This window comes from Amborella trichopoda, chromosome 10 (genome assembly GCF_054954075.1).
Source record: "Amborella trichopoda isolate Santa Cruz 75 chromosome 10, AtrichopodaSantaCruz75HAP2 v2.0, whole genome shotgun sequence".
In the NCBI taxonomy this organism is placed as follows: Eukaryota; Viridiplantae; Streptophyta; class Magnoliopsida; order Amborellales; family Amborellaceae; genus Amborella; species Amborella trichopoda.
In genome coordinates this window covers 44,091,964-44,114,148 of record NC_142345.1, presented here as the reverse complement: position 1 = coordinate 44,114,148, position 22,185 = coordinate 44,091,964, and the positions used below count along the sequence as shown (strand labels likewise).

The following is a 22,185-nucleotide window of genomic DNA, read 5'->3' as shown; positions in this document are numbered from 1 at the left end:
AAAAAAAAAAGAAGAAAAAAAACAATCGGACCTCAATAAAGGTTACAAAAATGTAGATCAAATCTACTCAAGAATTACAATCATTTCCTGAAATTTCCTTTTAAAAAAGATAGAAAAATAGAGAAATAAAAAAAAAAGAGATGAAAAATAGCGTGGACGTCAAAGCTGACAACACCACGTAGCAAGATAGAGAAACCAAAAAGAAAGAGATGAAAAATAGCGTGGACTTCAAAGCTGACAACACCACGTAGCAAGATGTTACATCTCGAGCCAAACTGCACTCTCCATCAATGAATATGTTGGAAATGTGCCTTTTTACGACATTTTATTTTTTCTTTCGAAAACTTATTTTTTCGATAATGGTACAAAATCCATATTGAAGTATATGTAAAATTTTATGTGACTAGCATGAGGCAATGCCATATGTAGGATCCATTTTTGAGCTTTAATAATATGTATTATTGGAGGAAAAAACACATTATCACTAGAGGAAAACCCCATGGCGTGTTTGGATTCCTTATATATTGTAGGAATGCTTGGATGCCATCCTATTATATGAATCGTTAGTGTACTAATGACAAGTTTAGTTCATTATATAATTTAAGTTAAAGGGCAATCATTAGGATAGTGAAAAACATTATCATCATACTATTCAAAAGTGAAAAACATTATCATCATATTGTTCAAAGGATAACAAGGGTGGTAACATGGATAACTAAAAAAGGTTGTGGTTTGCATAATGTTGCAACCTTAAACAATCCTATTAAGACACACCTCTAAATTTTATCATATATGTAATTTTGATATAAAAAATTCTTAGTATAGCTTGAGAATCTATTTTTATCTTTATTCCTAAAATTTTAAACTCTAAAAATGATTTAAATTAAGTAGATCTATAAACACATAAAAATATTGAAAATAGATGGTCCAGATAATATGCTGCAAGATACAGTATGTCGTAGACTCAAAATCATTTTTTTCTTTTCATATTCATACATCTCGATGTTCAGATGAACAATTAAAGGGTTTTCCAACATCCAAATAACCTTTTATAATGGATTTTTGATGTGTACCTACAATTCTACATTTTAAAGTTGGAACCTTATATAATTTTTTTCCAATTAAAAATAGCACATGGGAAGAAAAGATATCCTTCCAAAGAATTCACTAGACAAAATCATATATAAGGGCCAGTTTAGAAGTACCCAAAATTACAATATTTTTGGATTGCAATAAAAAAATCTTGTGAAATAGATTTGACACATTTGGACAACCACCCAAAATTGCAATATTTTTAGAGTGAAATACAATTTTTTTCAGTTTCAAAACTTTAGTTACAATAAAAAAAAATTCAAGTACTTGAATTTTTTCGGATGGGCCTTCTCTCGCCCGTTCAAAACCCGAGAAAACATTTCACAATTCCAAACCCCAAACCCCAAACCCCATCTCTTTAAACGCCATAACTTTCTCTCTCTAAACTTGAATCCCCAAAAACCAAGCACCTCAAATCCCATCTTTGAAAAAACCATCCTATCTTTTGTTCCAAGCTTCAACGTCTAAAGAGCCAAAAACCCCAAATCCCATCTATGTTAAAAAACATCCATCCTTTTCTCCAAGCTTCAATACCGAAAGAATTGAAAACCTCAAATCCTATCTCTGTAAATAACCATCCATCTTTTGCTCCAAGCTTCAACACCGAAAGAGTCCAAACTTGCCACTTCCACTCTGCTTCTTCTCGAACCAGAGCGATTCAAGCATTGATAGTTCTTCTTACCCCAATAGCTCCTTATGCTCTCCATTTTTCGGAAATGAAAATGAGAAGGGAAGCTTTGGTTTGAGAGAGAGGTTATTGGGTCCTGAGCTTTTAGAGATCTAGAGGGAGAAACGAAGAGGCGAATGCATGGATGATTTGTGGCTTTGTCATCTGCTGGCCCTTGCTGTAAGAGAGCTAACGAAAGAGAGCAGGAAATACATAAAAATGATGAGTTTAGAGAGAGCTGTAATGGTGAGTGAGAAACAGAGACGCTCCGTCCCCGCGTTATGAGAATTTAGAGAGAGCAAATGGAGTGACGCCATTATATATATGGAGTGCTAAAAATCAAGTTCTAGTGGGACTCGTTATAAATATCATATCTTCAATTGCAGATCTTAAGGAGATTTATATTAAAATCATATGTCATTTTGGGAATTTAAAAAAAATTTCATATTTTAATCCCACTTTGATCTCTTGTTTTATATGTGGGCAAGCTTCGTGTGTTTCCCCTATTGCATAAACTTTATATACTTCTCCCTATACAGCCGTTCATTCTGAATGGACAGCTCAGATGGCCCCAATCACAATGTCACGTCTCTATACTATTTCATTTCTAAGTTTTTTTTATACAAATTATTTTTGCACCAAATTTTGGACGTTCACGCCTATCTTAAACTTGCACTTGCAAAAAGTATAAAAACATATTCCCAATAGAATAAAATGACCAAAATACCCCTAACAGATTTAAGGGGTATTTTGGTCATTTTATTTCTATTATTTTTTTAAGGTGCGGCCCATTGAGAAGATGGTATGTACCAAATTTCAATTTTCATACAATTTGTAGATAATAAACTAACATAAAATACTCTAAGGTGTCGGTTCTTGATCCAACTGTAAGTGGCTCACTTGATCTAAATAAGATGGCTGGATGGGGGAAGTATATATCTTCTATGCTTTGGATTAATCTCAGATTTGATATATCTTTACTTCTTACCATCATATACTTATAAAAAATATTTAAAAATAATTTTAAAAAGTAAATACCCAAAATATGCCTATATTATTTAAGGGTATTTTGGTATTTTTATTTTAGTAATTCTATTTACTTAGATTATTTATTAACATTTTTTATAGGAAAAAGTTTATATAAGGTTGCAACCTTGAAATATAGAATTACATATGCGCCTAAAAAATCCATCAGAGAAGATTGTTTGAATGTTGAAATCTTCGAATAGATCATCTCGACATCGAGATGTATGAATATGGGAAAAATAAAAGATTCCGAATCCTACAAATAGTCAATCTTGCAACACATTATCGAGACCATCTATTTTCAAGATTTCCATATGTTTATAGATCTACTTCATTTTAACCATTTTTGGAGTTTAAAATTTTATAATTGGATATAAAAATAGATTTTCAGATAATCCTAAGAATACTTTACATCAAATTTGCATGCTATAATAAAATTTGGAGGTGCACCTAAATTGGATTGTTTAAAGTTGCAACTTTATAGAAACCACACCCTTTTTTATATGTGTTTGATGGTGAGAAATATTAATATACCAAATTTGAGCTCAAACTGATCTATAGAAACACACTATATACTTTCAAAAAATAGAACTTGAGTGTAAAATAGAAAATATATGAGACTATTTTTAATTTTCAAAATAAAAGAGAGTTTTTCTATACATTCCCTACAAATTAATAAACGAGGGCGATTTTCACACAAAACCTCGACTAACTTAAAAGAAAAATATGAATCATAATATTATTACTTACCATTTAATAGTATCATTAAAGATTGCATAATTATCATTTTAAATTCATTTATTTTTTTATTCAGTGTAAGCAAATTACTTATGTGCGTCCTCCCATAACTTCCTACTGTGTTAGACAATTTGTAAGCGTGTGTCATCTAAGGGGATATAGCATGAAAATTCCAGATAATAGTACATGGAATGATCTAGATGAATGGTTGTTAATCGTTTATATGCTCAAGCTGATTTGATGAACTTGATTCATATCAGCTGCCCGCTATTTTATAGTGAACGGCTGATGTCACAAGTACCATAAACTTGAGTGAAGTAACAAGGATATAGTTTTAGTGAGTCCGCGGACTTGCCTAATGTTGTGCACTCCCTTATGCATCAAATTTCCACTTCTAAGATGGACATCAAAAACTGGTAAATCCATTGAAAAATAAATTAAATAAACACCATTTATATTTGGAAAAAGTTTATATAAAGCCGAGGCTCTAAACAATCAAATTAGAGTCCACCACAAAAATTTTACTAGAAGAGGTTGTTTGGATGCCCAAATATCATCAAATTGACCATCTTGACATTAAGATGCATGGACATGAGAAAAGAATAGATTTCAAGTTTTGAAAACAATGCATCTTGTAACATATTTTTAGACCGTCAATTTTTGAGATTTTCAAGTTTTCATAGATCTTACTGATCTACACCATTTTTTAAGCTTTAAATTTTATAATTAAATATAAAAATATATTTTAAGGCTATCATAAAGATTTCCAGTATTGAAACTACATTTCTCGACACTTTTTGAAGGGGTGTTTTACTTCTATTGTTTAGAGCCTCAGCTCTATACAAACCGCACCCTTTATATTTTCCCAAAAAAAAATAATTTAGATTCATGATGTAATAACAAATTGAGATTAACAAACCCTAACATTTTGGATCGAAAAATCTATCTTTGAGATAGATTTTGAAAGGGGACCGAACATAGATTTCGGAACAATATGAGTCGGACAAATCACCAAATAATTTTTTTGGGTGAGTTAGTGGGGGAATAGGGAGAGGGCCTCTTGGTAAGAATTGAATCTAGGATGTAGCGTTGCAAATCGTCAAACGCTAACCAATTAAACCGGGACTCTTTTTCTAAATCACTAGATACTTTTCCGAATAGCAATACACATTGAATAACTATATTGCTGGTGCTCTCAAAATCAATTGAATAACTTGCAGTTGGAGCCCACTAAACGTCCTAGTAATTGGTACCATCACAAGCTTGTTGTGATTATAATTAGGGAAAAGTGTTTGGTGTGTCCGGTGAGGCATGCACCTCTGTCACCCTCTAACACTTATCAAGGCGATCCAAAAAAAATATTACCATTGTATAGAGCTTAAGCTCTAGACAATCAAATTAGAGCCTACCTCAAAACTTTCACTAGAAGAGGTTGTTTTGATGCTCAAATATCATTAAATTGATCATCTCGACATCAAGATACATAAACATGAAAAAAAAATAGATTTCAAGTTTTAGAAACAAAACATTTTGTAACGTATTTTTGGACCGTCAAGTTTTAAGATTTTCAAGTTTTCATAGATCTCACTATCAATACTATTTGAAGGTGCACTTTAGTTTGATTGTCTAGAGCCTTGGCTCTATACAAACCGCACACTTAAATTTGTTTAGTTTTATTTAACTAAATACGATGTCATGAATCTGTAGTTACATTAACAATATACTATGAAATTCACTCATTATATATTTTCTTTTGATTATTTGTAAGAAGGCAGAAAAACCATATGAAATTCACTCATTATATTTTCTTTTGATTATTTGTAACAAGGTAGAAAAACCAGACAGCAGCTCCATTTTCCTGGAGGGCTAGGTGAATAAACCACTCAAACGTACGGATTCTCATCAGTAATCTCCCTCTCTGAGATTATTCAGAACTTAATTATTGCTAATTTGCAAGCAAAATCTCTCTTTTTGAATAATCATGCCGCCTTCATTTACAAACAGCATCTCACCCTCTCAAACTTGCACAAATATACACATATGCACCATCAAGAATCTAATGGCGACCATTATTTGTTTTTTTGGACAAAAGCCATATAAATATAAAGAGTATCTAGAACCAAAGTCCACAAAATCATTACCCCTTTTAACATTTCTTTCAGTGATTTATTCCCCATTGTAAGTATTCATTCAAGAAAACCCTGAAACTAAACTAAAACCAAGGAAAAAAAAAAAAAAGTACTAAACCCCATTGATCACAATTGCGCTCCTGACATAGTGGGTACCATCGGACCAAATCAACCTTCCAAATGAATAATTGCCGAAATTTTTGCTTTTCAATGTAAACTTCACAGTGTAGCTCTTCTCCTCTCCCTCCTTCTCAAAGCTCAAGCTTTTCGTCGAAACTTCGATCGAAACACCGGTAGGCGACTGCACTCGCACAGTGTAAGTTGCTGGTGGACCGACGAGCTTCACCACACGTGTGACGGTGACCGTACTTGTGAGATTAGTGATGGAGAAAGAGGGGTAATTAAAGTCTAGTAATTTGGGTTTAGGGGTTGGACAGGTGTAGTTTTGGTCAGTAATGGCTGAGATTGAGCTCTGGTTGTAGTCAAGGGAACAGAGAAAATTGAGGTAGTCTGTTGGGGTAAGGTCATAGACAAGGCCGGGGTCGGCTGCAGCATTGGGTCGGACATGGCCCGCGCCATAGTTGAATGGGGTGGCCTTCTCCAAAGACGCATCCTTGACCGCCGATTCCACATTGTCGCGGCGGTGAGCTAGAGAGAGAAAATACATGCTGAATAATGTATCCTAGAGATAAAAACACTTGTAAAAGAGACAATTTGAGAAATATAGTTGTAGAGAGCGGTATTCGAAAACTCAAACCGGCCTCAAAAACTAGAGCTTGGTACAGGTTACTCAGTACATGTTAAAAAGAACATAAAAAAATTTAAAACTATGAAAAATATATTTAATACATGAATAAACCAAACACATCCAAATACAGTGGAAAAATTAGTGAAAAAATTAATTAAAAAAAAAAATCAATTTGCCCTTGATTTATTTTTAAATTTTTTCAAAATAAATGAGAAAATGTAAAAATAAATATTAATGAGCGTACCTGTGGTCATGATAGCAGACTTGATGGCGGCCTCGGACCAATTGGGGTGACGGGCCTTGATGAGAGCAACGACACCAGAGAGGTGAGGGCAGGACATGGAGGTCCCTGAGACAACGTTGAATGACACCCTCCGCTTGTCATATTCCATATCAGTCGGCGACGTTGCCTCAGTGTACGCTGCCAATATGCTAACGCCTGGTCCCGTTATATCGGGCTGCAATAAGAAATAGTAAAGTTAGGGTGTAGTTTGCAAAAGCAGAGGTGCTAAACAATCCAAGTAATCTGCACTTTCAAATAGTATTGAAATAGTATCGCAAGATATTTCAGTATTAAAAATTTTCGTGATGGCATGAAAATTTCTTTTATTCTTAATTATAAAATTTAGAACTTAAAAAACTGAGGGCAGATTTTTGAATATTTGAAATTTTTTGAAAAATGACTATCTAAAAAATGCATTGTAAGATGCACAATTTTCAAGACTTTTAATCCATTCTTGATGTCCTTTTTGAAGTTGCGATGATTGAGAATTTATGGGCATCAAAGAACCTTGTCTAGTGACTTTCTTAAGTGCACCTTAAAATGATTGTTTAGGGCTTTGCCCTTAAATAAATTATTTTCATTTATAAATAAGAGATTGGATACTATAAAACCATTTATCTATACCATGAGGAGATTACAATCACTCCAAGCCATTAGATACTAATATTTGGTTGTACATGTACATCATTTGTTATGGTGAAAAAATTGATTTATAGAGTGAAATGCGAACAAAATTGACAAATGGCTCGATAAAATTCTAAAAATTTTGGAGAAAAAATAGAAAAGTCTGTATTTAATTAGAAAATTCACTCATCAACGTACAAAAATTAGCATGGCTCTCCACTCACCCATGCCACCTCTCCCCTACTAGAACTAATAAAATAACTCAATCACAAATACCCATGGAGCCGACAGGTTGACCTGAAGGGGTTCGGGTTTCGAACTAGACAATGGACCCGATGGATCGGGTTTGGGTCCATTTGACCTTGACCCGACCGGGTCAAGGTTTGGGTCGTGGGCAACTTAACCCGACTCAAATCCGACTTGAATATATTGACGTTATATATAAATAAAACTAAATCATTAGTATAAAATCATCATCATTGTCAAAGTTTTTTTCCAATTATTTTCACCCCTCTTCACAAACACATGTTAGTCCCGAGTGTGGGTCTGGAGTCTGGATCACCTAGTCGGGATCCGATCTCGACATCTTGATCACCTAGTCGAGACCCGATCCCGACCCTTTGCCACCCCCGCTCTAAAATCTATGAACCATCACAGCTCTCTCTCTCTCTTAGTTGCAAACCTTGAGTATTTGGGGAGTGATAGTGTTTGGACCCTGCGAGGAGAAGGCTGCCATTACAGGAGCCGGGGTAGAACCCAGGTTCGTGTTTGGACGTGTGATATATGCCATAGGATTCCTGCAACAAATAAATCAAATTTTTTAGTCCCCATTTGCAACGAAAAAATCAACAGCAAAAAGTTTATGGGGAAATTGTGACTATAGAACTTACCTTTTAGAAAATGTAGCATTAAAGATGCACCTCAAAATCTTTTTAATGTTGAAAAACTCTCTAATTGATTATCTGATGTTTGAAGATAAAAAAAATACAATTTGAGTATAAAAAATAGTGCATCTTGCAACATATCATCTAGACCGTCCATTTTCAAAATTTTTATATATTTATAGATCTATTTGATTTTAATTATTTTTAGAGTTTAAAATTTTGTAATTAGATATGAAGGTAGATTTTTAGATAATTCTAATAATATTTTACACCAATTTGGAGGTGCGTTTTAATTAGATTGTTTAAGGTTGCAACCTTATAGAAGCCAAATTGTTTAAGGTTGCAACCTTATAGAAACCACACCTTTTAGAAAACACCATAAAACAAAATATACCAATTCTGTGTTAGTTTTATTTAAAAGAACACACTACAAAGCACCAATTTCACAAAAACCAGGCAAGGAAAAATGTACTATAATGTACCACACCAAATACCAAATTTGTGTTATTTTATACAAAAGAACACACTACAAAATACCCAATTTCACCAAATCAATATGGGAAAAATGCTCGTCTATACAATAATGTAGGGTAGTGATAGCGATTTAAAACTGGACCGAATCTGATTCGGACTCACACATGTTACTCTGCCTCATTTTAGTGCAAGGCCGGTAGTAATGCACATAGATTCCAAATTTTACATGGGGGATAGAGTGTAAAGAATTGAATGACCCAACTAAAAAGTAGGGTTCTAATTTTTGCATGTATCTAGGTGTTTCAAATAAAAATAAACGAATAATAATTTCAAAATGGGGCTATGCATATTTGGAATCGGGCCTCAATTTGGATCATCTTCTGTAAGCTAAGCTGGTGGTCTATGAGAGTCAACCACAAAATAATGTTAGTAAAAGAAGGACAAGTAAAACATTTGCAAAAGAATCTCATGATTTTTATCTAAATTTATATGTCACAACTACAAAATAGTACAAATCACATTTTATCAAAGGAAATTTCCATAGTAAAAAGAGCAGAAAGATTTTTTTAAATTTTTTTTCTTAAAAGGATAAAAACAGGATAAAAGGATCTTCACTCATGCTGTTTGTCACAAAAACCCCTGAAAACATTTTAATAATTAATTCAAATTAGAACTGGATTTTTACTTGATATTTACTTGGTGGATTTTATGTAGCTGAAAACTTGTGCGCCATCAGATAGAGTGAGGTGGGCTGCAGGGAGCACATGTGCGTCGGCTATAACTTCGTTTCCAGAATTCGGATCGTTGCATAAGATCATCCCGACTCCTCCAGCTAGCTTCACTGCCTCCCCTTTCTCTACCCTGGCATTATCACCCCGAAGGCAAGCAACAATTTTGCCCTTTGCCTTTGTTGGATCAAGCGAACCCAATAAGCAGTTCGTCCTGCAAAATTTCTTGTATTATGCATTAATAAGGCCCAGACACTATATTGACATGGTGAGATATATATGGAAGAGATAATTAGTTGCCAAAAGAAAATAAAAATAAAAATTTTAAAAACTGAAAAAATAAAATTTATGTAAGATTTTGAAAAACGGAAAACGGAATACAAGTTGTTACTGTATACTTACACATTTAGAAGGCTAAAATTTGATTGGGGATTTAAGATATCAGCAGCGGAAATCAGAGGATAAAACTTCTCATGTGGCAATGTATCAATTGAAAGGCTTTGGCCCTGTACAAATTTTCAAATCAGAAATTTCGGCAACCAAAAATTTCATGTAGATATTATATGAAATTTGAATGAAACTAAAATTTTAATTTTAGAAAAGGGAAAATGTTTTCACTATGGAAGCCATTCTCATATGCTAGATATCCGTCGCTATGCTCCTGAGTCGTTTGTCTGACAAACTCAATGGATTCTGTCAAAGGTTCGGCGGAGTTTCTAAAAGAATAACAATAAAATATTGGTTCTGACTTCCAGATTTTCGATATATTGGGTCCCCAATTCGAAGAAAGAAATAGTTTATACAATGTCTGCAACCTTAATTGTGAAGTAAGATGGAGCTGATCTACACTGTCCAGTTAAAATAGACGGCTTAGAAGTAGAACTTCGCATCCAAGAATAGACACATGCGTTTGTTAAGTTGAAAATTAAGTTTCCCCATAATCAAGACTATAGTAATGCGGATGGACGGTGTAACTCACACTTCTTAAGATTAGATTTTTATATGAGAATATTTTTTATTAGATTTTTATATGAGAATATTTTTAATGGGATTGTCTACAAAGAGATAATTTATTTTTTGTACATGGAGGTCATAATCATTCTCACTCATTAGATATCAAATTGGATGGCTTGGGATGAGTCACGAAATCCGAGAATTTTTTTTTTGTTTGAAACTTTATATCTATTCAATGATACTCTTACAACCGCCTATTTTGGAATTTAATGGACATTGTGACTTCATGAACAAAAAATAAATGATCTCTTTATCTGTATATACTATTCAACCACCTATTTTGAAATTTAAAAGACATTGTGACCTCATGTACAAAAGATAGATAATTTGTAGCATATACTATTCACACTGTGTTGTGAATCACGATTAATAACTGAGAAAGAATGATATGATTCATGTGAACACTTGACATACGTGAACAGTGTTCACATATATGGTTATAAGGATCAACATTGTCAATCCAATAAATGCAATGAAGGATTGTGACCATCTATTTTGAGTAAAACCTAGATTTAGGATAAAGAATATTGGTTAAATCTTAGAATTTTTGTGAATTGCTAGCGAAAATTTGACATATCAAAGTGGAGCACAAACCTTTAAATGCTTGCCACCAATGGAAACATAAGTCGGGAAATCGCGATCGAGAGTGCTCGCACCAACAGTGAGAATCCAAGGTGCTAGGTTGGTCACAGAGCCAGGTGTGGGACCTGAGTTCCCGGCCGAGCAAATGACAGAAATACCTTTCCGAGCAGCATGGAAGGCCCCGATGGCAGTAGCATCCTCAAAAAATGGATAGGGGTCGCCCCCGAGAGAGACAGAGACCACGTCGACGCCATCATGGATGGCAGCGTCAAAGCTGGCAAGGATGTCTGAGTCGAAGCACCCACCCTGGATCTGTTTGGTTGCGGGCCAACAGACCTGTCGAAAACCTCAAATTTGGAATAGACGCTCTATTTTTTATATGATACATCATCAAAACAAGCACACTGGGTGCAAATAAGAGAGGGAATTGACACAAAACTATTGTGTTATCATTATTCTAAGGACTATGGAAAACAAAGGCTCTTAGTTTCATTACAATCCATGAACGGGATTACCAACCATGAACGGGGTCATGCACTAGTTGTTCTTAATGAATTTCCATCATTGTCCATTTTGTCGATGAATGGTTATGAACTTATGACAAAAAAAGACCTTAATTTTGCTATGTTCCTTGGGATTATAGTATAATTTATATTAAGATAAACATACAAAAAAAACTACCCAAAAAGATAAAAAAGAATGTATATCATGAGACCATTTACCTTTGGTACAACGTGGTCACAATTAATCTTCACCATTGGATATGAAATTGGGTGGTTGTATTAATTTCATTGACCAAACTCAAAGTTTAAAAGAAAATTTTTCAAACTTTGAAACACGTTCAAGCTATTAGAATTCATATCGTAAAGTTATAAAAAATTGTTACCTTCTTATACCAAAAAGGTAAATGTTTTCATTGGTAGATGTTCTCATTAGTAGCTAAGTTCCAAGATTCAAACCCAGGACTTATTGCTTTGCAAGAAATATGTGGTCATGAGTTTTGTCATCACGACAAAATGGGTGGGTTCGATGGTGATGTAAATCCGATAGGAACTGCCGATATGACCCATTTTCTCTCCATCACTATCCAACCCATTGATCAGACTTTGATATTTTGATTTTGTACTTGGGCGTTTAAGTCCAAGATTATGGGGGGGGTAAAAATTCTTTTAACAATGATAAAACTAACTAGATCTCTAGTTAATAAAGCCTCACTAATTCTAGATTGCAGAGGTGAAGAACAAGACCTTATAAGCTGCAACGCGAGCACCGGGAGCACCGCCCTTAGCGGTGCCGGAGGCAAAACCAAAAATGCTGGCATTGGGGACGAAGGACCCAGCGACAGTTGAGAGGGTGTGTGTCCCGTGGCCTTCGATATCGCGAGGGGAGTTCAGAGCAGGGGGAGTGATATTCAGTGTAGCAGCATATGCATTGTACCCTTTGTTGAAGTAGCGGACCCCAATCAACTTCCTTAAAAAATTTAAGGAAAATATCATCAAACATTTTTCATTGATGAAACTTACAGATGAAATTTCAAATTTCTTAAAAGTAAGCAAATTGTCAAAAATTTCCTTTACTGTACATGTACTACTACATATTCCCAAATACGAATAATCTTTACTGTATGTGTACTACTACATATTCCCAAATACGAATAATAATGATAGATAAAGTATTTAGAAAAGGGTGCAGTTTGTATACAGCCTAGGCTCCAAACAATCAAATTAGAGCCTACCTTCATATAGTGTCGAGAAATGTGGTTTCAATATTTGTAATAGCCTTAAAATATATTTGCATATTTATTTATAAAGCTTATAACTTCAAAATAATGTAGATCGACAGATCTATGAAAACTTGAAAATTTTGAAAATTGATGGTCAAAAAATACGTTACAAAATACACTATCCATTTTTTCTCATGTCTATGCATCTTGATGTCAAGATGATCAATTTAAGTATATTTGAGCATCAAAACAACTGCTTTTAGTGAAATTTATGAAGTAAGCTCTACTTTGATCGTTTTAGAGCCTCGGCTCTATATAAACTTTTACTTTTAGAGAAACCCTCAAGGTTCTTGAAAATAGCAAAATGGTACACCCCAACTAGACTTTCCAGGTCTACATAAACATATATAATGATATAAAAGGGCCCCTCAAAAAAAATAAGTGACTTTTAATTTAATTTAAAAACAAAAGAAAAAATAATAAAAAAAGAAGTAAAAACATTTGACTTTATGATAAAGACTCAAAATAAGTGACGTTAAAACAATAATAAAAAAAGAAGCAAAGCCAATTTACTTTTTGATAAAATAAGGGACTTTTAATTTAAAAACAAAAGAAAAAATAATAAAAAAAGAAGTACAAACATTTGACTTATTTGATAAAGAGTATAGAAGCATCAAAACTGACCTGTTACATTTCACTGGGCGCATTTCGGGGTCATCGTTTTGGCAGATTCCCTTCCACTTTGAGGGTACTGGTCCTATCCCTTCATCCCTGAAACTCTCAGACTCAGGCCACACACCTGCAAAAATTCGTTTAAAATCAGATGAAATTTTGCAAAACCAAGGACAAATCACTGAGACTTCCAAAACCAAGGACAAATCTCGGAGACTTCCACCAATTGAGTGATTCGAGTATTGAGTCCCGGAATTGCCAGCCCCCCCTTCCAGTCCGATTTGGGACTGCCCCGGGTCGGACAAACAATGTTTTTTTAAAGACTATTGCACAAAAAATAATCCAATATGATTTTATGAACTTTTAGATTAAAAAAATAGCACAAAATACAAAAGCAAATGAACACGTACACTTGATATAATTTGGTTTTATTAGGAATGCAAAATACATGAAATTAAGTTTAGAATACTTAAACATGATGAAAATACATGAAATTAAAAAGAAAATTTGAGGGAAACAATATCTTAATAGTTCTTACAAAGATTGAAAAGTTCATGCGCACAGTGCTACTTTCTGAATTCTGAGAAGCATACCTGTGTCTAAGTTTGCAACTATGACATCTCTGCCAAAGTTCGTTTGGTGCCATAACGATTTCTTGGGAACACGACCATCGCGTTCCAATCCCATAAAGTGCCAAGATCGAGTCGTATGTAACTCCCGGAGTTTATCCGGAAACACCGATACGACACCAGGATGTTCTAAAAAAAAAGAGAAACAAAAAAAGTAAAATAGAATCAAATGAACACAAAATCTATTTGATTGAAATAGAAAAGCCAATGAAAAATAATACGAAGAAATGAATGAATTATAATTACTTGATATTTCCAAAGCTTCTTCCTCTTCAAGATTAGCAGCAAAACCATTCACATTAAGAGTATAGGAATAGAAGATGGCATCCTTTGCCTTCTCCTTACTACAAAGAGAAACCAATGCGCATTGTTAGTTAAATTTGTATTGAAAAATCGATAGATGGAATATTAAAAACTAATAAAAATAAGCAGTAAACCAATATTGTTAAATCAGTAGTTCTTGTGTAAAAAATTGATGGAACAGTGAAAAACAATGAGAATGAAAAGAGAAAACGACAAAAATACAAAGATTGAAAATTTTCCATTTCTGTATAAATTCATTACCTTCCAATAAACGTCCCCAATAATTCATGATGAGATTCAGTCACACGTGCATGATCAATCTGATCCAAAGGAGCGTGTGAATGCTGCCCCATGTACACCACAAAAGGCTACGACAAAAATAAAAGATGAAAAATCAGAATATTATCTGATTGTAAAGTGAAAAAATAAGAATTACCCACTATAGATCCATTTAAGAAACACTGAGAAATGTTAACAGAAATGGTAGAAATGGCCATGAAAGTACTGCAACAGAGGTGAAGAAATAAAAACCCAGTGCAATAACATTTAAAATGATTGAATCGAAAAACAAAGATAAAATGAAAAACCCAATACAATGCTCACCTTTTTATGGGCAAATCCAGAATGAAAGAGTGAGAAAAACAACCCCAAAAGGCAGAGAGATGCTTTGTTTCCTGCCATTGCTACTGCTCAAGGATCTGCACAGAAACCCAAGGTCCACGCTGTTATATATAATATCTATTGTTTCTGTCTCTCAAAGAGAGTTTCTTTTTGTTTTGTAATTGCACCCCATTTTATATTGATGGAAAGGAGTTGAGCATTTCTTTAACAGATTCATTCATTTAAAGGGAGGACAGGCATAAAAAAATAAACTTGCTGTTGAGATAAATGGCAGATTAATGTCAGTGCATCAGTTACCACTTTTTGGGCTTCCTCTCGGTTATGAAATTCAAAAAATAAAATTGAACTTTCTTTCATATGTGAAAATGTATCACTTAGTACTTGGCCATTGATTACAAAAAAGGTCTCTTTTGATTATAACTTGGGATTTGAATTTTTGAGTTATTCCAACACAGCCCCTAGTAGTTAGCGGTTGATTAGATCTATTTGAATCATAAATAAACTTATTTCCTTTTTTGTTTGTTGGGATTCTACTTAATCGTTTGAAGATTTATTGGGAACCCAATATTTTCACAGAAAAGAAAAAGAATTTTGACTTTTTCTTTTTTCTGGGAAAGAGAATTTACCATAGGAGTGGCCATGAAGTAGACTGGATCCCATTAGATGGTGATAACAAATGGTCACGTTTCGCTTAGGGTTTTAAAAAACATCAATCCGGATTGGAAACGTTTGATATGGATTGAAAATCCGTGAGGTTGGTCCGGTTCCCGCCATATATCATGAATAAAACTAGTTTATGCTAGAAACCAGACACGATTGGCCAATGTAGCCACGATTGGCCAATTTAAACCAGTTTTTCATATAATCCGTATGGGCATAAGTTAAACATTTTTTGTATTTATAATATTTGGTAAAGCCACACCTCAAAATTCCACCAGAAATGTTGCAAAATAAAATTTGAAACATAAATGGTCCAAAATAATTGTTTTGATACATGATTTCTGAGGCATTTGGTTCATTTTTTCCAATCGTTGTCGAGATCGACATTATTGTTTCACAAATTTTCTATTTTCACCATATGATATCTTCATATTTAAGTAATCACTTACCCTATATTGCATTATCATGTCTATTCGCTTTTTAATTATTATCTTTAAAGAGTACCAGATGTCCACAATAGTGTATAGACTGTTTAATAAGCAGATGATTAACAAAGTTCACCGTTGTTTTACATGGTTTAATAACATTATATTTTATAAGAATTTAGTTTAAGATTAATGAAATTTGTCCAACCACAATGACATGTTGATATACTATTTCTAGGCCTCAAAATCTTTTTTTTTTCATATTCATACATCTCGATGTCGAGATGATCAATTAGAGAGATTTTCAACATTAAAACAACATTTTTCAATAGATTTTTAAAGTACATCTTACATTTCTCGAGACTATTTGAAGGTGGGCTCTAATTTGATTGTTTAAAGCCTTGGCTCTATACAAACTGCACCCTAAAAGAAAAAGGAAAAATTACATGCCAACTATATTTATCTAACAAAATTGCAGTTTAGTCCAAAATTTAGCTAATTTTATATGGAGGTTCTATTTCTTCATGGCTCTTTCTGATATTGCAAGCATAAGATGCATTTTTTTTACTGTTTTATTTTTGTGCATTTTTGGGATGCCCCATGTATCAGACTGAGGTGTTCCAATATTATATTAGAAATATTGGATCGCTCCATACTTGCTATTTTCTTAAATTATACCGATCCAATGTCTCCAACATAGGATTGTATTTAAAATTAGAACTATATAAAATTAGGTAGTTCCTATACGTCTAACTTCGGATTGCCCAATTGTTTCTTTTGCTCTACCGGTTTGATTACTACGCATGCATTTAGAAGGTAGCATTATGTGCCATGCAATGAAAAACCCATCCTTTGATTTAAAGGAGATGGAATATGGGCCGGTTCAATATTAGACATATTGGACATACCTAATTGTATTTTATTTTTATTCGATGTTGCGGGTATTAGCCTTTTATACTTTCACCAAAAATAATAATAAAAATAATAATGCTATGGGGTAGTGCGATGATTCTAATATTGAACTAGATTAGTATAATATCAAGGGCATTAGATTGCACATAACTTAAAAATAAAAATAAAAAATGATACAAGGTTTGCAACATCAAACAAAGAGAAAAGCTAAAAAAAAATATAAAAAGAAAAATAATGGACAAAAAGTTACGATAATGTGGACCAATCCTACTAAAAGAATTACAATCATTTCCTGAATTTTCCTTAACAAAAGATAGAGAAACCAAAAAGAAAGAGACGAAAAACAGCGTAGACTTTGGCAAAGCTGACAATACCACTTTGGAAGATGTTACATCTCCACCCAAACTGCAGTCCCCATCAATGAAAACCCATTTTAGTTCCACTTTTCCTTTTTTGCCTTTTTCTATTTCTTCTTAGATTTTATTGTAAGCAAAAATGTTTGTTTGAATTGGAAGATATTTGACGTTTGGCCTTTTCAAAAGGCTACAAGGGCTTTAGAATCTAACAAAAAATAAAAATAAAAACAAAACATTAATTTAATATCGATTGGCAATTCATATCCTTTGCACATCCCCAATAAAGGGATTCTCAGGCATGAAATCATACTCATGAAACATTTTTTATTGATCTTATTGATTAAAAAAATGTACATTACCTTGTATGCAACTAAATTTAGCATTATAAAACATATTATATATATTACCTAAACATATTATATATATTACCTAAGACAAACATCAAGCACCGATAGGTATCATGAATGGAATTATATTGGAAAATTTTATGAACTCATAATAAGGAACAATTCCACATAATTATATTGGAAAATTTTATGAACTCATAATAAGGAACAATTCCACATCTAGATGAGAGTTTGACTGAATCAAATGAGTTGAAAAATTAGTAGGAAAAAAATACATAAAAACATTAAAAAATCTCAATCATTGTAAAATAAGCATGGAGGAAGATATACCTTAATCTCCCTTAGTTATCTCTGATACCTAAAATTATGATCCAAACGAAAAGCCCCAGAATTACTTAGAGGAAATAAAATTCATAATAAAATGAGAAACCCCATTATCTTAACATTGAGGAAACCCTATGAGAAGTGTGAGAGAGAGAGAGAGGGGGGAAGGGAGAGAGATAATTGGAAACCTAGGGGATGAGATATATATATATATATATAGAGAGAGAGAAAAAATGTTTAAAAATGAGATTTTCTTTGTCTCTCTTCCTAGTTCTTACTAAAAGGAAGAGCAAAATAGAGGGAAGAAAGTGTTGTCAAAACATCCCCCAAGGTGGAAATTGGAATCTACAACTGGCCTAACAAAAGTGTAACAACCATAACATTCAAAACCTTCTCTAATTCAAAGGTAATCCCTATAATATGGGATTAGATTTGATATTTCTCTATTTTAGAGATTACCAATTTCGAAGCTATCCCTATTTTATAGGCTTGAATTATAGGAATCTTGTTTTAAAGTTCGATTTATTAGGCCAACCAGTGCTCATTTTGGGTATGTCAGCCTAATTTGCTAGAAAGAGGTTCAAAACAAAAACCTCTTTCGGTTGACCAAAGGCTGGGTTTACGTTTCCGCATTGAATCTAAGACAACAGCACAAAACTAGTCAAGCCTAATGCTCAGACTATTTTGTTTTGGGAAAAGTTTGTACAGAGCCGAGGCTCTAACCAATCGAATTAGAACCTACCTCAAAAATTTCCATAGAAGAGGCTGTTTTGATGCCCAAATGTCCTCAAATTGATCATCTCGACATCATGACGCATGGACGAGAGTAAAAAATAGATTTCAAGTTTTGAAAACAGTGTTTGGACCGTCAATTTTCAAGTTTTCATAGAGCTGTGGCTCTACACTATTTTTTAAGCTTTAAACTTTATAAATAAAGATGAAAATATATTTTAAGGCTCTCACAAAGATTTCCCATATTGAAACCACAATTCTTGATACTATTTGAAGGTAGGCTCTTATTTGATTGTTTAGAGCCTAAGCTCTATACAAACCGTGAAGATTTCCCATATTGAAACCACATTTTTTGACACTATTTGAAGATAGGTTCTAATTTGATTGTTTAAAACCTAGGCTCTATACAAACCACACCCTTTTTTTTTTTCCCTTTAATTTTCTTTGTTTTATAGAAGTGATGTACAAGTAGTCAAGACCAATGAAGGCAATATCAGCCGGTTCAACTCGGAACCCACTGGTTAGATCGAAACTGCTGGCCAGTTTTGGTTTTGGCCAGTTTGGGTAATCTGACTGGGAATTTTAAATAAATTCAAAAACAATTGTATAAAATCTTAGAAATTAAAATATTTGTTTGTAATACATTTTTTAATTTTTTTATTTTTTTTTTATCATTTTTGCAAAGATTGGAAAATTTTGTGGCCCCGAATATTGATTTTTACATTTCCCCTTCTTTTTTGAAAAATTCAAAAATGCCTATAGGCATAAATCAATTTTTTAACATCTATTTTTTACTAATTTTCAGCTTCATTTGGATGTGCATTATTTTAATCATGCTTTAAATATCATTTCATTTGTTTTTTAGAATTTTTGTATTTTATATTTTTTTTAACAAGTTTTTTTACTAGCTGAGACTTACCCGGTTAGGCCGGTCCAATCGGCCGATTTATTGATTACTGGAAACCAGCACTTAGCCGGTTTTTGAGATCGACTCCATTTTTTGAATGCTGGTCAATACTACTGGACAATCTTTTTTTCTTCTTTTTCGGGGAGGGGGGGGGGGGGTTGAAGTTCCAATACTATCATTTGATAACATGAAAATCCATTATTTAATCTTAATTACAAAATTTGATCGAACAAATTTGTAATATACCGTCCAAAAACATATTACAAAATGAACTATTCTTAAGATTTGAAATTCTTTTTTTTTTTTCTTTTCTTTATATCCAAGTACACCTCCGTTGGAGAAGTTATCCTTCAGGTTGGTGTCTATTGGGGTTGCAAATTTTAATAGGAAGGAGAAAGTCCACACACATAACACATCAAACAATGAACTTAGGGGCCTTGCTTTTGGAAATGGCTCCTGCCTTCGAAAGAAAAAGAAAAATCCAAACTTAATACATCGTATTAATGGAATAGAAAGGCCTTAGTCATTAGGTCAAGTAATTGCCTTTCTCTATCTCTCTCTCTCATGACACCTCTCTCTCTATCCTATGACTTGGAGGTGCAATTGCCTCTCTCTCTCTCTAGACTTGGAGAGGACCCCACTCTCTCTCTCTCTCTTAGATGGCTTTGAAAGGATAAGTCTTTTTGCTTTCCACATGGAAATTTGGTGTCACCCAATCACGGTCACGGTCACGGTCACGGTCACGGTCATGCATTGTGGGTATCACCATGTGTTGAAATTGTATGGAAAACAATCGCACATGCACAACTGATAACGAAGTAGCTAGCTATTGAAAAAAATGTCACATTTTTAAATTGATCATTTCGACCTCAACATGTATGAAGATAAAGAGAAAAAAGATTTTAATTTCTAAACAAGTCGTCTTACAACAAATTATCTAGACCGTCCACTTTCAAGATTTTCAAGTATTTGTGATGGTTTGAGTTTCTACTATGCTTTGAAATTTATGATTGGGAATTGCTGTATATTTTCAGTCCATCAAAAAAAATTCCAATACCAAAACTGGATCTTCCGGCGTTATTAAGAGGTGCGTCTTATTTTGATTATTTAAGGTGGATAGCTAAGGCAAATTGTAGCAAATTACAAATTTAATTATCTCATATTAATAGGTAGGCAAAGGCAAAGGACCATGGACAATGGTGACCACATTTAGAGGGAAAAACTTGTTAACACTTTGAAAAATCAAATAATGTTTGGGAAAATACCGAAAATACCATATAGTCTCCTGACAAATTGGTAAAAAGATTCAAAGACATGTTTCTTACAAAGTCTCCGTTCTAATTTAAGTCAATGGGCAATAAGCAGGAAAAAGAATAACATTATCATCATAATGTTCAAAGGATAACAAGGGTGGTGACATGAGTGATTAAAAAGGGTGTGGTTTGCATAAGGTTGCAACCTTAAACAATCCAATTAAGACACCCCTCTAATTTTATTGTATATGTAATTTTGATATAATTTTTTTTTAGGATGGCTTGAAAAGCTATTTTCATCTTTAATCCTAAAATTTTAAACTCTAAAAAGATTCAAATCAAGTAGATATCTAAACACATAAAAATATTGAAAATAGATGGTCGAGATAATATGCTGCAAGATACACTATTTCGCATACTCAATTTTTTTTTTTTCTTCTTTTCATATTCATACAACTCGATGTTCACAACTAGAGGGTTTTCCAACATCCAAACAACTTTTTATAATAGATTTGTGAGATGCAGCTATATTTCTACATTTTAAGTTTGTAACCTTATATAAGTTTATTCCAATTAAAAATAACATCTGGGAAGAAAATATATCCCTCCAAATAATTCAAGAGACAAAATCATATATAAATGATCTGAAATACAAACTTCCAATCGACCGTGACCCAGAGCGATGTAGAGGAAATGGAGTGAGGCCATTATATATATGGAGTGATAAGAATCAAGTTCTATTGGGGATCGTCATAAATATCATATCTTCAAATGCAAATCTTTCTTAAGAATCAAGGAGATTTATATAAAAAACTTATGTTATTTTGGGAATTTAAAAATAATCCAATATATTTCATATTTTACAATTAAATCCCACTTTTGAGATTCAAACCTGCGTTGTTATTTGATCTCTTGTTTTATATACGGGCAAGCTTTCTATGCTTCCCCTACTGCATAAAATTTATATACTTCTCCCTATCCAACCGTCCATTTTGCGTGGACAGATGGCTTCAATCACAATGTCACGTCTCTTCACTATTTTTTTTTAAATTTTTTTATACAAATTATGTTTACACCAAATTTTGGACATTCACTCCGATCTTAAACTCGCACTTGCAATAAATATAAAAACATATTCTCAATAAAATAAAATGACCAAAATACCCCTGAAAGATTCAAGGGGTATTTTGGTCATTATATTTTAAAATATGTTTTAGGTGAGGCTCATTGAGAAGATGGTACATACCAAATTTTAATTTTCATACAAGTTTCTGAACAAAAAAATTAAAATAAAATACTCTAAGGTGTCGAATCTAGATCCAACGATAAGTG

General features: G+C 33.2%; 1 protein-coding gene across 5 annotated transcripts; it reads right to left on the bottom strand.

Annotated features, from left to right (window-relative positions):
- Nucleotides 1-5,595: 5,595 nt before the first annotated feature.
- LOC18447486 (subtilisin-like protease SBT5.3) lies at nucleotides 5,596-18,370 on the bottom strand. 5 transcript variants are annotated; one of them, XR_016042282.1, is made up of 13 exons: nucleotides 17,968-18,369; nucleotides 14,920-15,014; nucleotides 14,578-14,684; nucleotides 14,260-14,357; nucleotides 13,978-14,142; nucleotides 13,397-13,511; nucleotides 12,237-12,459; nucleotides 11,002-11,325; nucleotides 9,796-9,899; nucleotides 9,351-9,607; nucleotides 7,990-8,104; nucleotides 6,645-6,858; nucleotides 5,596-6,300 (listed from the first exon to the last, which is right to left on the bottom strand). XR_016042282.1 is itself a non-coding variant. In XM_020675473.2 (13 exons), exons 2-13 carry the CDS (start codon nucleotides 14,995-14,997, stop codon nucleotides 5,765-5,767), a joined length of 2,325 nt encoding a protein of 774 aa, XP_020531132.1. In that variant the 5' UTR covers nucleotides 14,998-15,014; nucleotides 17,968-18,370; the 3' UTR covers nucleotides 5,596-5,764. The 5 variants fall into 5 exon arrangements, 3 of the variants coding, with proteins under 3 accessions (XP_020531132.1, XP_020531131.1, XP_011628304.2); XM_020675473.2 differs by having other exon boundaries at nucleotides 9,362-9,607; nucleotides 17,968-18,370; XM_020675472.2 differs by lacking the exon at nucleotides 17,968-18,369 and adding an exon at nucleotides 15,235-15,327 and having other exon boundaries at nucleotides 9,362-9,607.
- Nucleotides 18,371-22,185: the final 3,815 nt, after the last annotated feature.

Bases quoted from the DNA above. Each gene is read 5' to 3' on its own strand.
- LOC18447486 (XM_020675473.2), bottom strand. From the start codon at position 14,997: ATGGCAGGAAACAAAGCATCTCTCTGCCTTTTGGGGTTGTTTTTCTCA. The intron at 14,143-14,259 runs GTAATTATAATT...CTTTTTTTTTAG, and splicing joins AGAAGCTTTGGAAATATCAA to AACATCCTGGTGTCGTATCG. The intron at 6,859-7,989 runs GTTTGCAACTAA...TTCTTATTGCAG, and splicing joins TCACTCCCCAAATACTCAAG to CCCGATATAACGGGACCAGG.